The sequence below is a fragment of the Amphibalanus amphitrite genome, unplaced genomic scaffold, assembly GCF_019059575.1.
Source record: "Amphibalanus amphitrite isolate SeventyFive unplaced genomic scaffold, NRLGWU_Aamphi_draft 000449F_arrow, whole genome shotgun sequence".
Lineage (NCBI taxonomy): Eukaryota > Metazoa > Arthropoda > Thecostraca > Balanomorpha > Balanidae > Amphibalanus > Amphibalanus amphitrite.
Window position 1 is genome coordinate 389,030 of NW_024881943.1, and position 21,783 is coordinate 410,812.

General features: G+C 52.6%; 2 protein-coding genes across 20 annotated transcripts in view; one reads left to right on the top strand and one right to left on the bottom strand.

Annotated features, from left to right (window-relative positions):
* Nucleotides 1–7,550, bottom strand: part of LOC122391680 (lysine-specific demethylase 8-like) — a 26,006-nt gene extending 18,456 nt beyond the window's left edge. For 3 of the 19 annotated variants that reach the window (XM_043385823.1, XM_043385824.1, XM_043385822.1), the window contains exons 1-2: nt 2,751–3,239; nt 1,183–2,466 (exon numbers count right to left, since the gene is read on the bottom strand). In XM_043385823.1, the coding sequence (XP_043241758.1) occupies nt 1,214–2,466; nt 2,751–2,868 (1,371 nt within the window). In that variant the 5' untranslated portion in view covers nt 2,869–3,239 and the 3' untranslated portion in view covers nt 1,183–1,213. Of the gene's footprint in view, nt 1–1,182; nt 3,594–3,851; nt 4,023–4,452; nt 4,667–4,776; nt 4,981–5,343; nt 5,439–5,549; nt 5,694–6,023; nt 6,437–6,701; nt 6,926–7,163 lie in introns of those variants that run through there. The other 16 variants (XM_043385836.1, XM_043385838.1, XM_043385827.1 and 13 more) reach the window with 16 other exon arrangements.
* An 81-nt stretch (nt 7,551–7,631) lies between these two features.
* LOC122391671 (glutathione S-transferase C-terminal domain-containing protein-like) lies at nt 7,632–18,595 on the top strand. The gene is made up of 6 exons (XM_043385810.1): nt 7,632–7,759; nt 11,407–11,676; nt 11,979–12,193; nt 12,498–12,591; nt 14,987–15,145; nt 16,291–18,595. The coding sequence occupies exons 2-6, from the start codon at nt 11,621–11,623 to the stop codon at nt 18,368–18,370; spliced, it is 2,604 nt and encodes an 867-aa protein (XP_043241745.1). The 5' UTR covers nt 7,632–7,759; nt 11,407–11,620; the 3' UTR covers nt 18,371–18,595.
* Nucleotides 18,596–21,783: the final 3,188 nt, after the last annotated feature.

Genomic DNA, 21,783 nt, shown 5'->3' on the forward strand with positions numbered 1-21,783 from the left:
GAAATATTTTTTTAAATATTATTTCAAAAGAAGAAAATGAAAACAATACCTATTATTTTGCATTTTAATGTTTCTTTTTGCGAAGAAATAGTTCCTGTAATACGTATCTTGGTCCTATTCGCTTCTAAGCCTCTTTCCCAGCGGATTTTGTTCGGACCGCCGATTCGTATTAGCAGGTGGATACATGAGTCGGTAGTACGCTCCTGATTCGCATTAGCGGTGAATCCGATCGTGATACGTATTTGCTTTGCTCATGTAACCGCGGATCGGATCGCCGATTCGTACTAGCAGGTGGCTACATGAGTCGGTAATGCGTTCCTAATTCGAATTAGCGGCTAAATACGTATTTACTGTGCTCATGTAACCCCGATAATTTATATACACTGTGAGTTTAAGGCTCGACATTGTGTTGTCTACGATTAGACAGCTGATAACTCATTCCCGTACGTCGTATGGTCGTAACACTATAATGACCTTTGCTTATTGTCACAAGTGCGCCGCATTCGCGATTGTTGCCCGACGCCTGTTTGCAGGTGAGCCCACTACAGTTGTTATACATATCTAAAAACCGAAAAACTTTTAGGCGAAAAAGGCACTATTCCAGGCCCATTTCTGATTTTTTTGCGATATTATGTAAAAACAGAAGCTTCTTATCCTAGGAAAAATAAAATGGGAAATCTTTCAAAGGTGGCACACTACCTTTAACCTGATACGCTTGACAATTGAAAATGCTATCATTAGAAAGAGCATTCAATTCTCTCCAAGATCCAATCATCACGTTTGCATGACAAGCAACAGTATTCTTAAAAATATAAATGTTTTAAACCTCTGCAAAACGATTTTTAGCGAAAATTATCTACGCCTTTCATTTGTCTTAAAACTACGCACCTCAATTATAAAGCACATTTGACAGATTCTGAAGTGGAAAGCATGCTTATCAGACACGGGCACCTCGATGCGGTGGATATTTTTTCCACAAACCAAAACGTTTAGCCGTCAAAAAGCAATCGACCGAAATGGATAGATAACCCAACCGACACAAGAACAACCGAACACCCGCCGATCGAAAATATCCCTTTTCGCGTTGCGGAGCACGCGGGCCACCCTAGTAACAACTATGTAAGCTTTCGCATGATTTGCGAGATATCTTGTAAGATTTTATTACGGTTTTCTTGTACTAACCTGCATTCTGCCGGCAGTCTGCAGTGCAGTGTCACTCGAACCAGAAGCTGACGGAGCAGCTGACGCTAAGGCTGCGCACGTAGTGCCACCAGCCGGGCGGCATGTAGAGCAGGTCGCCGGGCCCGAGCTCCACCTCCTGGTGGCGCGCGCCGGCGAACGCCGGGAACTGCTCCAGGTCCGGCCGCTCGGCGTCCACCCGGCTCGTGTTGTGCAGCAGCGCGGCCTCGTGCGGGTACAGGCGCGGCGTCTCCTCCGGCGCAAACACCTGCACAAACTTCCTGCCGAGCACCTGCACCAGGCAGTTGTGTTTGGGGTCGTGGTGGAGCGGCGACACGGTGCCGGCCGGGCCCAGCCAGATGTTGGTGTGCACCGCGTCGCCGGCGCCGACCCAGCAGTACTCGGGCGTCGGCACGTCGGCGCCCAGCTCGGGGATCTGCTCGAACAGCTCGTACTGGGCCAGGTAGCCGGGCGGCGCGCCGGCCGCCGGGCGGCGCACGTGCTGCTCGATGAACTGGCCCAGCGTCATGAGCCGCTGCGACCAGCCGGCGTCCGTGTAGCGGCCGCCCAGCTCGACGGGCACGGTCCGGTGGCCGGCCGTCCGCTCCAGGCCGGTCAGCGTCCAGCGCAGCGCCGGCCAGTGCGACACGCAGCCGGCGAGCACGGCCGGCCGCCGGCCGAACACCTCGCGCACAAACCGCTCCACGGAGGGACACTGCAGCCGCGGCACCGGCTCCGAGATCGGCGGACACGCGTCTGACCTGCTGGCCAGCTCGTCACAGACTGCTGCTGTGGAGGCTGAGTGGGTCAGAGTGTTCTGAATGCATGAAGTTAGCTCTTGGTGACAGCAGGATGCCACTTTTGTAAGTAAATTGTCCAACACTGGCTTACCCATTATCAGGCCCATGTCACAATAATACAGAGCATCTTTCACAGCCTGAACATTAGAATGTGAGGATTGCAGGTACAAGTTCAAGTGATATGTTGAGCGAAACAAGGCTGCGTAAGAATACAGCACCCTCCACACATGTGGAACTTCTGCCCAATGACTGGTATTTAGTTCTTCCCAGCACCTTTCACTCAAAGCCTTGGCCATGCTTGGAAATGGACTGTCAACCTGGGCTAACATGATAATATAGTTCTCTCTTGCTTTGCAGAATATCTTAAATGCACCATTGCCAATCTTATCCAGCTCCTCTTCAGATATTTGGATGGCCTCCGATGTACAGGGTAGACTTGGGAGAAGTTCAAGTAGTTTGGAGACCATTTTCAATAATGATGACTTGCCTGAGAAAAATACAGAAAGGGATTTTTGTCTCTTTAAGTTACACCATTTGGCATTTGACAGATACCTACCTAAGTTATTACTTAAGTTGACAGAAAACATGCATGATATATATAATGTTGTCACGTGTTGTACACAGTGCGGAAAAAAGAAGTTTCCATCTAGATGTCCCTATTGGCTTGCTACGCGCCCTAACCCACAACAACAACAACAACGTCCCTATTGGCTCCCTCTACCCCCACAAGACCTAGGTAGCTTGCTAGCCCAGGGCACTAAAGAGTCATACAACCACAAAAATCCTCAAGTCCTATAGTATTCAAATTCAGCTTCTGGCTTGAGAAGAAGCACAATTGAATCTTTTGCGCCACAGATGAGCATATTGGACGCATAAAATGCTGCACCATCCGGACACGCACTAAATTGATGTCAGAAGCTCAAACAAGACTACAGACTACCCATTCCATTGACCGCAATTGATTTTCGTGGGACGTTTTTGCTAGCACACCCACTTCCATGCAAGGAATTTCGGCAAAATGTAGGCATTTTTCTCCTGTCTCCACAATTAATGATAAACTGCAAAGTTGTATTCAAGACTGCACAAAAAGTTGATTTACAATGCTCATCTACATCTACAGCCTATCAAAAGCATAGCGGAATGGATGACGGCGACAAACTTTTGGCACTATTTGGAAATGACATCGCATAGAAAAAAAAAGAAACAAAAAACTTCCTGTGATCATTTGCAATCTCTTTATCACAATAACATCACAATCAAGTCTTCTTCAGCCACAATCACGCGACATTGAACCGGCTCGGCCATCGGTGATCGGTTCATACCCGTGCTCTGCTACTGGTCGATACTGAAGTACACCTGGATACCCCAGTGGTCACTGGGAAAGCTCTGCGTGCCCGTTACTTTCTCCAGGCCGACCAGACCAAAGTGCACGGGCGTCACGCGGCCCGCGTCGCGCAGGTACACCCGGTCGAAACGCAGTCGCGGTTTGAAGCGTCCCGGCATCTCCTTGTTAGTGTTGCGCTGGGTGTCCCATGTGAACTCGACCTCCCTCCGTCGGCCGCAGCGCTCCCAGAGGTCGGACACGCCCGCAGGCGGGCCGCCCACTGACTTCATCTGTGCGCAGAAACAGCGAGCCTGCAGAGACTTCTTTCGAGAGGGAACATGCCATTGCATCACTGATAGCCACTTCCTCACAAGATTCGCATTTTATTATAACTAGGTACGCATTGTCAAGGCATTGGCGATTTCCAGCACATACTGCTCGATATTCGGAAACATCTAAAAAAGCAAGATTCCAAACGAAAAGTAAATGCGGTGATAAAATAAACTGTCACTATAAGCAGTGTCATATGTCTGCGAATACAAAACTACCTCGTGATCCCTGAGGTTGAGATCGCCGGCGAAGATGGTCACGCGCTCGGGGCTCGTCGCGCTGACTCGGGAGAAGCAGTCCCGGAGCTGCTTCATCCGGGTATCAGAGTGCGCCTTTGTGGACTCCAGGTGAGTATTGAGCAGCGTGAGCTTCAGGGGCCCGATGTGTGCCTACAATACGCATAAATGCCATTACATAGCAATACCAATAGTCACAGACTTCTCTCTCTCTCTCCCTCTCTCTCTCTCTCTCTCTCTCTCTCTCTCTCTCTCTCTCTCTCTCTCTCTCTCTCTCTCTCTCTCTCAGAGAGAGAGAAGAGAGAGAGAGAGAGAGAAAAAAAATATGTGCCATAGTCCATAATGTATATAATAAAGTTAATACGATAATGATACAGTAGTAAAGCATGGCATTTTAGTTGCAGACATTCTGGCGGTGATATTTGAAATGGGTGCTCGCCAAACTTGACAATGATTTGGCGAGCTCTGTGCTGCACCCGTTACTTTGTGTCCTCACTGAACTCTTACTGCGACACTCAGCGGCAATACTTTTATATCCGTCTTTATGCCAACTGGCCCAGACGCCGTTTTGTCGCAGCCTCACCTCCACACAGAGGAGGTTGCGCCCCATGGAGGTGTGCGCGTACTCGATGATCCGGTGGCCGTCCGAGTAGACGCGGAACTTGCGCAGCAGCGTGGCCGTGAAGTAGTCGCGGTCGGCGCCCGCCGAGAACAGCTCGTACTGCGGCAGCTTGGCCTCGATGTACAGGTACGTGTTCGGCGTCAACTCTTGCAGAAAGACGATATCCGGAGCCTCACTGCGAGCCAAGCAAACTGCGATGAAGAGCATGGAGAACTACACGGGTTGAGTCAGGAAATCTTTAACAGTAAAAAGGGAAATGTCTTACAAGCTGAAATCTCAACTCACGTTTCAATTATCTTACAGACGGCTTTCATCCTCTTCTTGAGACTTCTGTCGTCCAGGCCATCTATGTTCCAAGTGATAAAGGAGAACCTCTTGGGCGGGGTGGCGGTCAGTTTCGGCCTCGAGGTGTCTGCACCATCAGAGCTATCGCCGTCCGATGCCCTGGGCCTCTTTCGGTCATTCTCCAAGGCTGATGCGGCCGCATCGCTGGCGATTTACACATAGGCGTCATTGAAAAAAGTATATATGTAAACTGAGTTGACATATTAATGCATATCAATGTTGACCATCAATCAATCAATATTGTTCAATCCATGATCAATTCAGTTGGATATCGACATAAGCATCAGTCAGGGTGCGAAAAGGTCATCATTAAGTAGAGTGATGGGTACATGTCTCCATACAATTCCACTGATCTTCTCGCGGATGGGTCCAGCTCGGACTATATCCATCAGGCGGTAGAGTAGGGGTCGAGGCACAGGGCCAGGGCGTTTGCAAAACCCTCGGTCTACTGTTTGTTCAGACTTTGGAAATATGTCCAGTGATGGTTACCCTCATGGAAGTGCTTACTCGATGGTAATGATCGCTGATGCCTCCGAACTTCCAGGGACGACGTGCACACCACCGCCGGTCGTTCGGGCTTCGAAATACGAGTTCAGCGACCTCTGCATGCACACAACCAGCAGGTCAATAACATTGCTGATCAAGTGTAATCTTCAACGAAATAAACAATCTTAAAACAATCCTCTTAAGCATAACTGGTGGTAAAATCTTACAGAAAGGTCCCAATCGTGATCTTGCAGGAAAAATTGGGCGCATGCTTCGTCCGTTCCGGTAATCTTGGCAAACTCGACACATCTGGCTTGACATGTGTCTGCATCGGGAATGTTGGCATCTTCCTCGTCACTCATTGCGCCAGCCTGTCGGGAGAAGTTGGGCGTGAAAACACATTGTACAACAGATCACGTGAAAACATACATTGTGTAACAGATCACATTACCATTGGCCATTTACTTCGTCCGCTCTGTGTAGTTCACGAAATTGTGTGGTATCTTATCGTCTCGGATCATCTGCCCGCAAAGACCAGCACGGATTGCATACATTTGCGGCTACTGGGAATGTCATTGGTCGTCCCAACTGGGGCGTCCACCCGCTCTCTCCACCGTAGCCACTTGCCAGACTCGTCTTGAAGTCGACGGCTGAGGGTCTGAGGTAGGTCAGTCGGTGACTAAGGAGACTGAGCGACTCACCCGCAACGGCTGTTTTCTCTCAGACAGACGCTGTTTTCTCTCCGAAGAGGACTTTAGGACTCAAGGCCTATAACACACGGGTCACGTAAAATTTGCACAGGATTAGAGCGTAGACTGCAAAGCTTGTCACCTCTGTCAGCCAAGTTCCGGGAGATGTTGATGGCCTGAAGAATGACGCCTCGCCAGGGAGTCGATTAGCTCCAGTCCTTCATGACATCGGTTGGCAGTCACGCTTACACGGGCACAAACACAGAGAACGTCTGCACCACGCCGCCTTCAGAAGCTGAGCTATGACACAGCAAATGGTCTGTGACATGCCAACATGCATTAGGATTGAGGATGGTATGCCATTTTATTGCCTCACCGAGGCCCACCACACCTGTTGAGAAATGAGAATTGAGCCTGCCAAACTTTAAACATGTGAGGGTGTGACCTGGCAAAAGCCCTAAAGCCAATAGCCATTTTGAAACAGTTTGCCATTTTGCCAGTTGCCCATTTCGCCAATTGCCCATTTTGCCAATTGCCCTTTTGAATCAGTTTATAGCTCGCTCACAGTGCAAACTGCATAGCAGGCGCCAGGCGCCACGTTGGCAGCCGATATTTATAAGATATTGATAATAAACTTTCCTCTCCACTCCACGCCTGCCTCAAACCACCTGTTCTGGGCTGGAGAGTCACCTTTAACCACGGTGAGTAGGTAGCTCATCAGTAGCGGGCTCACGTGCGGTGGGGTGATCGTTTACGGTGCTGCTTCGCCAATTCAGTGGCCCACTGTGACAGACTCGGTCCCGAAGGCACACCACTGCAGCAGGTATTGGTGCAGCATTTGAGACAAATTCGCCTCGACACTTCAGCATTGCGACCATCTGAGTTTATTGATGTTTCCATTCCATGGAAACCCAAAACACTGATGCATGTAGCACAATAAGCACACTGTAGCAATAAGCAATAAGCGCACTGTAGCGTCATCGTCAAAGTTTGATTAAATTTTACAGTCATGTGAGGCAATCGCTGTTACGGCTCCTATGGGATAAATTCAAAAAGGCTTTAACCATTGTCCACTATATGACCAAACAAATCAAAACATTGGAAACTGATTATAGAAGCTCAAACATCCCTAAAAAAATATTGTGATTGTACGCATAAAACATCGACGGATAACAAGTACCTATCCCAAAGATCTTGATCTTATTGCTCCGTTGAAAATCATTTACCCGCGCTGTGCAATAATTTGATACCGAATTTTGTTCGCTCACAATTTTCTTCCATCAGCATGCCGCCATTTCTCGGGTTTAGATATAACTTTGCCCATGCTAATCACCAATGAGATGCCGGCATTTAGCCTCCATATTTGGCAGCATCAGCAAGCTACTGATAAAATGAACAGTGAATAAATAGTTTAAATTTGGTTCAAAGATTGTCTAAATTACTGATAAAATGACGTTATGAGCCTAATAAATATAATTATGTCATTCGTTATGTATAGCTGCTCTATGACACTCGAGCTGTAAAATTACCTTTCAAACTGTGCGGTTAACCATATCATACCTAGTTTCATGTTTCATCTTACAAAACTTCAACGAACAAACAAATATCAAATTTATACCTTTTTAACCTTATCTCGCCTATGACGTCATATTAAATCTATCTGACAAGCAAATATTTGACATTTGACATTTGAAGCAGAGAGTGTGACGGAAGCGGCGCTATAAGCGGTGGGGGAGTACGTTAAATTTGTAAGTGTTTTTGTTGTTGGAATTTTTGATTACTTAGCTTAACTTGTACTATCAGTAAATTTTCACAATGGTGTGCTCTCTTTATTTATTTTTAGATTTTTTTTCGGACCTGTCTCCAACGGGCACAGTTCCCAATTAAAGGGACCCTCCCACCTTCAAAAAAGTTAATGAATTGGCATGAAAGTGATGTCGCTTGGTTCAGAAAGAGCAAAAATGAATATCTACCAAATTTCATCGAAAAATATTCACCAGTTTTCAAGATATTAGACTTTTACTTTTGTTTACTTTTTGGGATCTCCGCTGTTCCTAGCGACTTTATTTGAAAGTGCGGCATTTGTGGCGCGCAAAGCAGCATATACCACCGCGTGCTGCCAAACATTTTAGTAAAAGATTTTAAAATCGTTAGATCTCCGCTGACGTCACAAATTCTAAGGGGGCATACCAATGCATTAGCCCCTTAGAATCCGAAAACTGCAAGTTTGAAATTCCATATCTCCGAATTAAAGCATTTTTCGATGTTGTGAATGCCCAAACTGGTATTTTCAGGCCATGGCCACCAATTTGGCTAACTCAACTCAAAACTAATGTTAACCCTCGCATGTGTGCGGCGTTTGCCAGCTTCTAATGTGTAGGGGGGGTCGGTTGGACCCCCCCCCTTGCCGTTTGGCCCCTGATCGAGCTAGAGCTTCGCGGAAAAAACGAGCGTGTTGCCCGTGACGAGAGGAAGCCGATGATACCCAATTTTAAGGTCCTAGGTCATTGGTTGACCTTCCAGGTCAGGTCAATGACCCAAAGTCGGGAAAATCGGGACCTGTTAGAAAGTCGTAAAGTGTGGCTGCTAAGGGGTTTTTCGGGGTGCTGATCACGAATATTGTGTTAGTTTTGATCACAGATGATGTCTTGAACTCATTGAAGCATTTAGACCAGGTCGGGTCAGGTCAGGTCAGGTCAACCAGTAGGCGTCGTGACGGGTATTCGTAGTACGTGTCAACCGCCTCTGACAGCTTCGTAACATGTTACGAAGTCACCAAAACTACTTCGTAAATGTTCAAATGGTTGCTAAATTCGAATTCAGCTCCAAAAACTAGCCTAGAAACATGTAAAACTCGAAAAAGTGACCCGAGGTCACCCGAGGTCACCAAAGGTCAATGACCTGACCTGACCTTCAGGTGACCTTGACACACACGGGAGTAACATCAAATCACATGTTTGAACGTTTGAAACCACGAAAAGCTTGCAAACACGCGGCTAGTGCGAGCCGACATACGCGAAATCGCGATTCCGGCCAAATATGGTCTCGGAAAAGAGGTCACAGGTCAAAGGTCATTTGGGTCAGGGTCATGAAATTTTCAGGGTAGGTGTCAAATTGATCAATGCGAGGGTACTGAAAGTTTCGTCGCGATCGGCCGCTTTTTACGCGAGTTATTCGCGAAAAACCATGGGGGGGGTCCATCCGACCCCCCCCCCTACACATGCGAGGGTTAAGGTGGGAGGGTCCCTTTAAAGGAGAGAGCAGTGAGCACCCACCTCACTGACCTGCTCCTCCTCCAGACTGGAAAACACTCGTATACTACCAGTAGCGGCGCAACACCTTCAATTAAAGGGGGCACTGCCAACTGTTGGTCCCATTCTGTCCATTCAATGACCATAGGGCTAATGGTAAAATGCCAAAATCAAAGGGGGCACGGACACGGTGCCCCGGTGCCCTCCCTGTTCCGCCGGGCGCCGCCTATGTATACTATCCTGGACGCCCCCGGCCCCTGAGACCCTCTTGCGCTGAAATTTGGTGCAAGCAATTTTGGGCCTAAATTTCTCATGATTTGCGCCAAAAACTGGGTGCCTATTTGTGCCAAAATTAAACCACTTATAGACAGCGCATGTGCATATCTACCGATCAAGGTTATATCAACCAGACAGAGCATTCTGTGGCCTTGGACGCCCTCCAATATTTGTGCATCTGGATCTGAATAAGTTTTTTCCCACAAACCCAATACCTGAATATGCATAGGGCACTGTAGCGTCGTGCCGTGAAACAAGGCCGGAGCTGGATGTTCCGGGGCCAAAAATAGACAGAGCAGTGTTTTTGAAGCTAGTGGGAGCCAGCGAAGGCCAGGCAGCGGAGCAGCATGTGCTCCGGCACATCAACCTCCTCTCAGCACACGGCGCAGAGGGCCGCGGGGCACCACTTGTCTGGGCACTGATGGCACGCCACAGAGTGGACTGCTGATTTGGTACACATACTGGAGTGGGCGGCCCCAGGGCCCACCCTCATCTGTTGCACCGGAGGTCGAAACGTTGTCCTCTCGGTCCTCTCCGGGGATAGGGAGCGGCGGCGTGCTCCCGAGGAGTGGCTTGAATAGTGACTCGGACCAGTTGTCGCGCCATTGATACGAGGCTGCACAATGAACCACCCTGGTCAGCGTTTGAGGGCAGGACGGCCGCGCTCTCATTCCCCTCAATACCGCAGTGGGCAGGAGCCAGGAACCCACTGCAGTTATACTACTTAACGACGCTTGGCGATGTTCAACAAGGTCTTCCATACCTATCTCCACTCCGAGGGTTGAGGCCTCACCTGGGCGGCCGCTCCTCCGCTGAGTAAACTCGGGGCGGCTCGTCAGTTCGAGCACGTGATGACCGGGGCGGGGACGTATCGTCCCGGAACCTCTCCAGAAGTCCAGAGCCGCCCGCAGGCAGGGGGAATCTGCTGCTAGATTGACCAGCGTGCCGACGAAGTTCGGCGACAGGGACCTATTTGGCATAACGTGTATTTTTTCCAGTCAGGCAGTCCTCCTCGTCCTATCCCCTTCCCCCAGACTACGGTTGAAGTGGGAGCCTACCCCATGCCCTACCCCACACCTTCACCCACGGTCCCGACGCTGCGCACGCTGGGAGCTACAGCATGCCAGCGGCGCGTTGGGTTTCCATGGAAACATAAACTCAGACGCCTCGCAATGCTGAAGTGTCGAGCCAAATTCATCTTAAACGCCCATGAACGCCGCACCAGCACGCTGGCGCACTGCAGCGCGCATGCCGTCCGGACCAGAGTATATGTCCGGACTCCGGACGGTGATACAGGGCCCTGATGACCTGCTGATGACAGCTGACGCAGCCAGGGTATATAGGACGCAGCCATGGGACGACGCCCGCGGAACGGGCGGAATCGGAAATTGAACCTGAAGCCGGCCCCTCTCGCACCGCGGTTAACTGACTGCGCTACCAGGGCCAGGGTATCTTTCAAATGAAAGAGCACTTCATGTTGATGTGACTCTCGACTCTCGAGTAAAAAGTTATTGCAGAAAAAAACTTTGCCCAGGCCCTATTATATACTGTCTTTGTCATCTGCATACTAAATTGTTTACTAGGCCTAATCTGAGGACATACGTCAGAAAGAGTGTAAAAGCATGGTAAAATGAAATGTCTGTGACAGGTAATTTGTCACTAAGTTAAAATTAACTAGTTACATCAAATGCCCAGCATTTTGCTTGCACACTTGCGGTGGAAGGGTGCTGAGAACTATGCCCAGTAGAATAGCGAGGAATTGGTCCCATCTGGTGTAAGGATTAAGGAAAGGTCTTTGCTGCATTTACTTTCTCAACCCACCTAATTTCATCAATGAAAGTTTTGCTGATATTTACCATTATTTACAGAAAACGAATTTGAATTGACAAGAGGAAGACACATATGGGCCATTTTAAATATCTCAAGCTATGGATAAAGGAGGCATGCATGAAGCTTTAGAAAGTCACTGAGGTGTAAATTCCCTCTCAGCAGTATTCTTGAATCATTGACGACGTTTTGTAATGAAGTATAGCTGTGATACCTAGACCCGGAGTTTAATACTAGTTAACCTTCTTGTCAAGAATGATTGAGCTCTGCTCTCGTCGCCGAATGATTGCAGCTATTATAGTACTTGTTTGGTGAGTTAAGTACAAACTTCAATAGTCTGGTGAGATGTGGCTGACAAACACTTTGTATTCATGAGAAATGGCTTCGCTGAGTAATGTTATAAATAATGCATCGAAGGTCATAATACAGTGGAATCTTGACAGTCTACCTTCGTTCATTTTATCAGTTGAAATTAAAAAGACTAGGTAGTTGCTGCATGTTACTATGTGCTCTCGACTAATGTCTAACAATAAATGAAATGATGGTTGTTAAAAGAAGTTGGAATGAATTTTGGAGTAAGTGCTGATTGTCTATGTCCCGACTCTGCTGACAGTGTGAGCATCATCATTGTGCTGTTGGAGAACATCTTAACCCCGGACGGTGTGCACGGCCGGCGCGTAGCTGTCAGCTCAGAGGCTCCCCTGCCGCCTGCGCACAACCTGTCCTCGGCCCTGCCGGCGACAGCGCTGCCAGAGTCTGCGCCCAGCCAGCGGCACTGCTGGGAGAGTCAGACGTTCACAGTCGCTCGCCCCTGCCGCCGGTGTACGGGTCAGTAGTCGATATTGACATGTTTTTCTCTTTATGTGCATAGTGTCATTCCAGATGCTCATGAGCAGTGACCACCTGACATTTAGGTACCTAATTTATGCAATGCCATACCACTTTCTTTTTACCTTAATAATGCTTTTACGGTAGGTAGTTTGAATGCATAAACTGTTGCTCAGCAGTTCATTCCATCAGTAAACTGACTGCTGAGAACATTACAACGCTTATTACCAGCCAGCTTATATTGAATGCTTAAACGTTTCTACTGTTCACTTGTCTTACCGCTAGTAAAAATGGATCGTTTCAGGATTTGAGAAGGCTAGTGGAAGCGTCCCCGAATGCGCGCATAGCGATTACATCGAGCTGCTCAACTGTGAGAAGGACGGAAAGGTGTACAGAGGGTAAGCAACTTTCCTATTGTTTTTGGTGCGCCGGAATGTTTGTCCTCACTTGGTATAGCATCAGATTATCGGAGCCGGTTAGTGATAGGATAGTCTGGTCCGGTCTGTTCCGGCACCCGATACATACAGACCGCGACAGATGTTACATATAACATAATATCTGCTGCGATCGGTGAATGGTGAGCGCACCTTCAGCTAGTTGAACTCGATTAGTGGTACTAAAGCACTGGTTACTGTCATGGCTGGTTGTGTGAGCACATTAACGTGTTGTCATCTAAACAATCAGTCGCCCGTATTCCAGTCGGGGCAATTGCTTTCATTCATCTGAACATATCAGTTTATAGGGCTTTTATTTGCTTCAACACATCGGTTCCAGTTCCTTTTTGTTTTATTTTTCTGGATTATTGTCAAGCGTTTGTATACATTGAATATCGCCTACAGGGTGTCTCAAAAGTTCGTTCACAGGTACCAGCCATCCTTTTTTGTCAATAATTCTGAATCAACAAGAAATTAACAGCCGAAATTTTGCATGGGCATTGGTGACAACCTTCCTCAAGCAGTCTCATTGTTTTCAAGTGCATTCGACCCTTCATGAGCTCACAAAAAGGGTTCACCTCTGACCATGGGTCAGGCACGAAAATGTAGGTTGCAAAGTCGGGTATGTTGTGAAACTCTCTGTTTCAGGAGTAATGGGAATGGTTAAGTCGGAAATGACACATGGCTAAGTGTCGGCGAGGATGAGTGCAACATGATGATCATCTCATAAAAACGGTGGCTAAAATTTTTGAAGGACGAAACCATGCGAGACTAACGGCGTTTTGAACGACCCTCGCACGACAGCAGACTCGTGTTCCGGAAAGCAGCTGAAAATGCGGTCATAACTATTGAAAACTGGCAAGAAGGTCAGACAGAGGTTACCCATTTTCAAAAAGTGCAGGTCATCGTAAAATAAAGACAAATTATAATTTAAAATTGTTTATGCTATCTATAACGCTAATTTTTTGGGGACAATAACACAAAAATCGTCAATGCCAAGGACACCTGACCCTCCAAAAGTGTCAGTTATTGTAAAATTTTATCTAACGAAGTTTCAAGAGGCATATCTGCAGCGAATAATTTTCTTTTAAACACAAAATCCCGATAAAACCACACGATGGACAGGTTTGGGCCGTTTACAAAGCAGAACATCTCCCGAGGAAAACACTCCGCAACCGAGCGAAGGTCTTGGCATGGGGAATGACGAGCGCTTGGAATTTGCAAAATTTGCACACTATGTCAGAGAAACAGACGTCCGACACATTCTTCTACCATATGATGCGAAAAATTTACTCCTGGCACTTCCCGTTTGTTCAGGACTGGGGTCGTTTTGAAAAGGAAAATGGCGCTTGGGATGTCGGCGCCAGTCATTCATGAAGGAGTTAGCGCCAGAGAATGCCTACAAAATACTCAAGAATGGTGTCGATGCAAGCTGTCGGCTTTCAGGGAAAATCAGATGTTGCCGGGGAGCTAGTCAAAACTAAATCCGACGCAGAAACTGCAGGGGATTCCCCTGCAAGAGCTTGAAAGCTGGTAACCTTTTATCAGCCTCCGGCAGCTGACGGAGCAACAAAAATCGGTATGGGCAAATATTTTTGGAGATACAGCACAGGGGTTGGTTTCCAGCCTTCTTAATCAGTTGTCAAAGCATGCATATTTGTCTAGTGTACACACAGATACCAAAACCTTATACTTTTGGCCGGTTCTTATATGCTTTATTGGCATGGGAAATGTGTGAACGAACTTTTGAGACACCCTGTACAATGATTCTCCATCTTTTGGCATCGATGAGCGTAAGCGTCTGTTCAGCAGACTGAGTGAAAAAATCCGAATAGTTATCTGACGGTTCAGATCTGTCCGCAGCACGCTGAGAAAGGTTTGTTTCTTAAACGATGTGTTACCATCCCTTTGAAGCATTTTGACCCATCCTAACAAAAGAGGATTAATATCGGACCGTTTCTGACTTACATTACCGAGCTTCAACACTTTGGTACCGTTCTCGGTTCAGCACTGCCATCTTCTGGTCGTTCGGGTTAATCGTCCTTTTGTGCTGTGCTTGAAAACATTTTGCCTATTTTCTTTTCAGGAGACTGACTTATCGTACCACTAGTCTGTACCTACTCTTTAGTATTTGTGGTAGAGCCGCTTCCACAATACACAATAACTCTGACTAACAGATGTAGGTACACTGCTGCAAATTAATTGCTAACAATAAATGCGTTTTTCAGCGACATGCGTTGTTCTGCTTTCCGCAATCTATAGCCATTGGTAATATTATGTCTATTGTGTAACTGTGGCGACTAACCACTAAGAGTACCGGCCAGTGACAGTTGTCTGTGTGTTGTGTGCTGGCGTGCAGGTGTGACGGCGCGCGGGACCGGGGCCAGCGCCAGTTCTGGCTGCTCGAGCTCATCTCACTGTGCTCGGCGCTGGTGTCGGGCGGAGCGGTGATCGTCCGTCAGCGGCAGCTGGAGCGCACCGCCCTCGGCAAGATCCAGCGCCAGCTGGCCGCTCAGGTGTAACGGCATGGCCACAGGGTAGGTGTGGGTGTAACGTCATGGCCACAGGGTATGTGTGGGTGTAACGTCATGACCGCGGGGTATGTGTGGGTGTAACGTCATGGCCACAGGGTAGGCGTGGGTGTAGCGGCATGGCCACAGGGTAGGTGTGGGTGTAGCGGCATGGCCACAGGGTAGGTGTGGGTGTAACGGCATGGCCACAGGGTATGTGTGGGTGTAACGGCATGGCCACAGGGTAGGCGTGGGTGTAGCGGCATGGCCACAGGGTATGTGTGGGTGTAACGGCATAGCCACAGGGTAGGTGTGGGTGTAACGCCATGGCCACAGGGTATGTGTGGGTGTAACGTCATGGCCACAGGGTAGGTGTGGGTGTAACGGCATGGCCACAGGGTGGGCGTGAGTGTAACGTCATGGCCACAGGGTGGGTTTGGCTCCGACGCGAACTGTAAAACTCGCCTTGAAATTTGCTCAGTGCCTTACTGGCCGAGTTATTGGTTATCTCGTTGTCATTTATAATGCCAGGGCTTTGTGGACTTCTCAGATTTTTCTCAAGCCTATGCTAAGCAGGGCTGCGGAGTCGGAGTCGGAGTCGGAGTCGGTCGGAGTCGACAGTTGTGACCGGAGTCGGAGTCGGAGTCGATTTTAGAAACCCGAGCCGGAGTCAGAGTCGGAGTCACCGAAAATCTGTCGACTCCGCAGCCCTGCTAGGTCTGCGGAGTCGGAGTCGGGAGTTGGAGTCGGTCGGAGTCGACGATTCTGCCCGGAGTCGGAGTCGGAGTCGGAGCTGGTTTTTAAAAGCCGGAGTCTGAGTCGGAGTCGCCGAATATCCATCGACTCCGCAGCCCTGATGCTAAGACATGGAAACGGTAGTTTGCTAGCTAAATAGCTGGCATATTAAGACAAATCTGCACAAACGTGTTCGTTAATTTTCACATGCCTATATCGTCTCGTGTATTTGTCTTTTACTGGGAATGGTCAGCTATGTCAATATTTTGAGCAATTCAGTGATCATAAGTATGCAACTGGTATATCTCTCTTCACCAGCAGCCAGTTAACCCTCCTGCAGAACAATGTGGTGCAGTCCGTAGTCCGTTCTCTGTGTCGGCCGCTCCTGACTGACCTCCCCACCTCCCTGTGCCGACAGACACGACCCGCGGCCGGCCGGCGAGGACCGGTTCGCCTGCCGGCTGGGCCCGCAGCCGGGCGACGCCGACTGTCTGGGTGACGGCGGCGGACTGCGCATCTACCTGCCGTGTCTGAGCAGCTCGGGCCTGGTGCCGGCCGAGACGGCCGCCGCCCTGCTGGCGCTCCGCGGCGCCGGCGTGCCGGCCCACTGGCTGCAGCCGGTGCTGGTGACGGGCGCCCAGTGGCCGGGCGCGCCGGTGGCCGTGCGGCTGCCGCGGCCGGCCGTAGCCGAGGCGCAGCTGCCGGCAGAGGTGGCCGACTGCCGGCTGCCGGCCGTCCACCTGCCCGCCGAGCGGCTCTGCGTGGCCGGCCTCTGCGCCGTGGTGCGCCGCGCTGTGAAGACGGTGGACGGTCTGCGCTGGCCGGACGGCGGCCACTACTGCCGCCGGGACGACAGCCTGCTCGGGTTCCGCCGCGGTACCCTGGCGCCGCCCGCCGACGCCTCACTGTGGACGCGCTTCTGCGAGAGGGACGTGCCGGAGGCGCTGCGGGCCGCGCTGGCCGCCACACGGGGTCCGAGTGCAGCGGTGGGCGCCGGTACTGCCGGGTCCGTGAACGGCTCGGGGCCGGCCCCCGTCCCGAACGGCTGTGACCACTCTGCCGAGGAGTTAGCTGCCGATGGCAAGGCGTCATCTGCTGGGTCAGATGGCGCTGTTGTCACCCCGCCGCCGGCCTCGACCGACGCCGGCGGCTGCTCCGATCGAGTGAAGTTCACCGTTCCGGCGGAGCTGCTCCAGTTCGAGCACCACATGCACCAGCCACTGCGCGTGCACAACGTGTGGAAGCAGGACCAGGCGTCAGGCGGCACGGTGCGCGCCTGGGGCAGCGGCGATCACCGCACGGCGCTGCAGTGTGTGCGCCACACGTACGCCGAGGGCCACGTGCTGACCATCAGTGACCTGCTGCTGTACCCGTGCCTGCGCCTGCTGACGGAGGCGCTGCGGCCGCACGGGCTGCGGCTGTCCGAGGCCGCGCCGGCCGTCAGTCAGTGGATGGCGGCCGTGGAGGCCGTCCCGGGTCTGGCGGAGACGTGGGCGGCGTGCTTCCCGCCGGAGCAGCCGGGCCAGCCGGGACCCCGTCTGGCGCTCAGCCTGCCGGTGGTAGCGCCGCAGAGCCTCTACAAAAAGGACCCGGCGCGCTACAAGCCTAAGAGTCGGCTGTTCACCGTACAGTCGGAGGTGGCCGCCGCCCTGGAGCGGCTGGAGGCGGCGCGCTTCGTCAGCCGCGTGGCGGCGCACCCGGGCAGCGGCCAGCTGCGGCTCGACTGGAGCGCGCTGCCGGCCGCCGCCAGCCCGGCCGAGGGCGGTCTGCCCGCCAGCCGGCTGGCCCGCAAACAGCACCAGCTCGAGAACCTGGCCTGGCTGGCGGTGCGCGCCGCACGGCCCGGCGACACCATCGTCGACTTCTGCTGCGGCGGCGGCCACCTGGGTCTGCTGCTGGCGGTGCTGCGGCCAGACTGTCACGTGGTGCTGGTCGAGAACAAGGAGGAATCGCTGCGCCGCGGACAGGACCGCGCGGCGGCCCTCAACCTGACCAACGTCAGCCTATATCAGTGCAACATGGAGTTTTACCGGGGCCAGTTCCAGCTGGGCGTGGCGCTGCACGCGTGCGGCGTGGCCACCGACCTGGTGGCCGAGCGGTGCCTGGCCGCCGGCGCCGCGCTCGTCTGCTGCCCCTGCTGTTACGGCGCTGTGCACGACTTTGGCTCTGTGCGCTACCCGCGCAGCGCGGCCGGCCGGCGCACGGGCGCGGCGCCGCGCGACTGGCTCGTGCTGGGCCACGCGGCCGACCAGACGCACGCGGACGGCTCGGAGAAGTCGCGCCAGGGCCGCCGGTGTATGGCGCTGGTGGACTCTGACCGGGCGGCGCACCTGCGCGAGGCCGGTTACCGCGTGCTGCTGACGGTGGCCGAGCCGGCCGACTGCAGCGAGAAGAACCACCTGCTGCTGGCCGTGCCGCCGCGCTGGGACGGCGACCACGCCCTGCTGGCCGCCGGCGCCGCCGCCGCCGAGCGGGCCGAGGCGGCCGCCGCCGACTGACCGCCGCCCGGCGTCTGCTGCGGGAACCCGCCGCCGCTGCGGCTGCCGGCAGGACTGAGGGACGCGTGAGTCGGGCCGCGGCAAACTGTGGGCGGCGGTTCTAGGAGCGGCGTTACGGGGTATATTTAACGAAATGTCGCCGCTGCTTTTCTAAGACATCTCGAGTTTGATTACACCATTGATTATTGAATCATGAAATGTTGTAATAAACGTTGACGTTTTAAATTATTGGCATGTTCTTATCGGTTTGGGTAAGCGCTACTTTAATTCAGCGCGATTCAAATTTTGTAACAAATTACCTAGGTATTACGTAGTCGCGGCTCGCGAATATAGGTTATCGTCACTGAATCTATCGGTACATTCATTGAATAAGAAACGGACGGCGAGCCTGGGAAGCTTTCAGGACGATAAATCACTCGGCTTTCACCAGACCCAGTGGCCAGTAGATTACCGTTTGCCGTCATCTGGCAATCATTTATCATTTCAGTGCATTGGCTCAATGTGTCGTAATGTCGTTCGGCGTACGGTGAATATTAGCCAAGGCACTGGACTTTGAAAGTTGGTACGCAAGTAATCATGGAGTGCATGAACGGCCACATTCCCCGCAAGCATATGCGTTTAACCGTTAGTTTCCAGTAAATATTTTACGTCTAGCTGGCAACGTTGGTAATCTATCCACGAAAGCACCACATACCGGAACAGTAAACAAATTGACTACGACGGAAACATTCTTGTTCTATAATTGTTCTAACATTCAGCAGAGCACCTGGGCATGATGTCATTCAGTCCTTCGCAGTGTGTAGTGGAACTGCGCACGGCACCGGTCTGTCCCCAGACATTGAGTACTGGAGTACCGGTGCCGGTACCACCGGTGTGACACAACCGATATGGTGTATATTCGCTCTTTGTTTGTACTGCCCCCCCCCCCCTTCGCCAGTTCTGCCCATGCAATTACACCTATGTGCCATTCATTTTCATCGGGCTTGTGTATTTTGTGATCCAACAAAATTGGTTTTATCGGCCTGCCACTTTCTCATTACATGCACCATGTAGGGCCGCTGTAGGGTGCACGCTTTGGTCGCTTCTTTTCGTCTTTCCCTGGTCGATGGCGGCAGCATTCATCAGCCGGAGACATTTGCTCGCGGTGTTTGCACGGCCATGACTGATAGCTCCGATGCCAATTATGAGTTCTGTACGATCACGTGCCCCCCGTCCGTTCAAGTGCTGATCCGGGCGTTCGTGCCCGCGTCCAACAGGCGCGCGGACGCGCTCCATATCCACTCACGGCAGTTTTGGTGTACGTTTGAATGACGCGACCGGGTGAACTTATCCATCAAATTGCGCAAAAGATGATTACCCACCTGTAGATGCGTCCGTGGTGGTATATAGGGCCGGTCGTGGGTGCATCCGGTCACTACTGTGTAAGCCGTCGCCCTCCTGAGTGCCCTCCGCTCCGTCTGCTAGTCCCCGCCGTGTCAGTTATCCGCTCTGTCTGCTGCTCTTCCTCTATCCTCTGAGATGCGCTCGCCCGACTCTGTCCGCGGCCGGCCCGTAGCCAGCGTCTCTGCTGGTCTGTCGGCCTCCGACCCCTCCGAGTGGCTGCCGACGGACCAGGCCGCCCATCTGCCGACCGAGCCCGGCTGGCGCTCGACTAGGCCGGGCGGCGCGGACGCGGTGGGCCGCTCGGCGCGCCTGCTGCTCGGCCTGCTGCGTCTGGCCGGTCTGTGGGGCGGCGCCGGCTGGCGGCCGCTGCTCTACACCGCCCTCCTGTACGCCGCCGCCTCGGCCGTGTGCGCGCTGGCCGCGCTGGCCGACCTCCACCAGGGCTGGCTGCTGCTGGAAGCCGGCCTCCACTGGATCAGGGCGTGCGTGCTCACCAGCTACTTCGGCGTGGGCGTGGTGATCCTGTGGGCGGCGCTGACGGCCGTGTTCGTCAGCGGCCGCCGCCGGTACGCCGCCCTGCTGACTCAGCTGCTGCCGCTGCTGCAGGACGCCGCCGAGCTCCGCAACAAAAACGAGCCCAGCCCTCCGCCGTCCGTCTGGTACGTTTGGATCGTCGTGATCATGGCTCCCCTTGTATCGATACTTTCCAATATCTCTCTGTACGTGGACACTTTCAGCGGCTCCGGGTCGGGCTCCCTGTACCAGGCGGCGCTGCTGATCCTCGTAACGGTCGTCTACTGCAGCCTCCACCTGGTCTCGGTGAAGTTCCTGCTGGCGGCCGGTCTGCTGGAGAGTGGTCAGGCGGCGCTGAACGCCACGCTGGCGGCGGCCGTGGCCCGTCGGGACGGCGCCGACTCGGTCCGGCGGCTGCTGCGCGCGGCCGGCCTGCAGCGCCGCCTCTCCGAGTGCCAGGCGCTGCTGGCGTCGGCCGCCGCTGCCGAGCTGCCCGCCGTCATGCTGCTGGGCGTGCTGACTCAGATCCAGATGGTGGTGGCCGCCAGGGACATGTTCGTGCTCGGCGCCGACCCGCTCTCGTGGCTGATGCTGGCCTCCTACTCGTGGGCGGCTCTGGTAGCGCTGGTCGGTCCGTGCGAGGCCGGCGAGCGGCTGCTGGCCGGCCTGGCGCGCTGCCGCGACCTGCTGCTCCGGCTGGAGGAGCTCCGACCGGAGCTGGCGCCGCGCCTGGAGCGGCTGCAGCGCGCGCTGGCCGCCGACCGGGAGGTGGCCGCCGACCTGGGCCTGTACCGGCTGCAGCGCGCCACCCTGCTCAGCATCTGGTCGGCCATCATCACCTACATCATCGTCATGCTGCAGTTCATGGGCGACGCCGGCGACCCGAGCGAGGGCGACGCCGGTAGCTGGCCGAGCTGGGACAACTTCACACTCATGGAGCAGTGAGCGGCGGCTCCGGCTCTGAGGGACCGGTGGGACAGCAGCCAGTTGCGCGGCGAGCCTGACGTCGGCCTGGACGGTACCCTCACCAGTTACCCTTTCAGTGTTTGACGATTGCAGCTATCGTGTTATGTTGTTCTTGTTCTGCACTCTGCGGAACTCTGGTTATACTGGCAGTGTTCCCACAATTGCCTGTTCGCTGGCGATAAGCTTGTCGTTTATTGTCCGGCAAAATGTCAGCTCTTGATCGACAGCTTTGACGGTGTCAAAGGTTAAATATATTATAAGTTTTGTCTCTTGAATGCCCCATGTGCAATGTGCTTGTATGTTCTTATACCAATCGTTGCAGGTAGGCATTCGGTCTTCTTTTAGGAATAGGTAGGTATACGGATACCTACATTTGGGATTTAGGGGCACACATTGGTCTGGGCGGCCCCGCTGATACGTCGCCGGAGCTGGGCCCGTCACAATGGACAGGCCACCCGTGACCCAGTCCGCTGGCGTTAGGTGCAAGCCTGCCCCTCAAGGCTATAGAACTCCCCTGTCCCTGAGGAGCAAACCCACGTCGGATGAAGGCG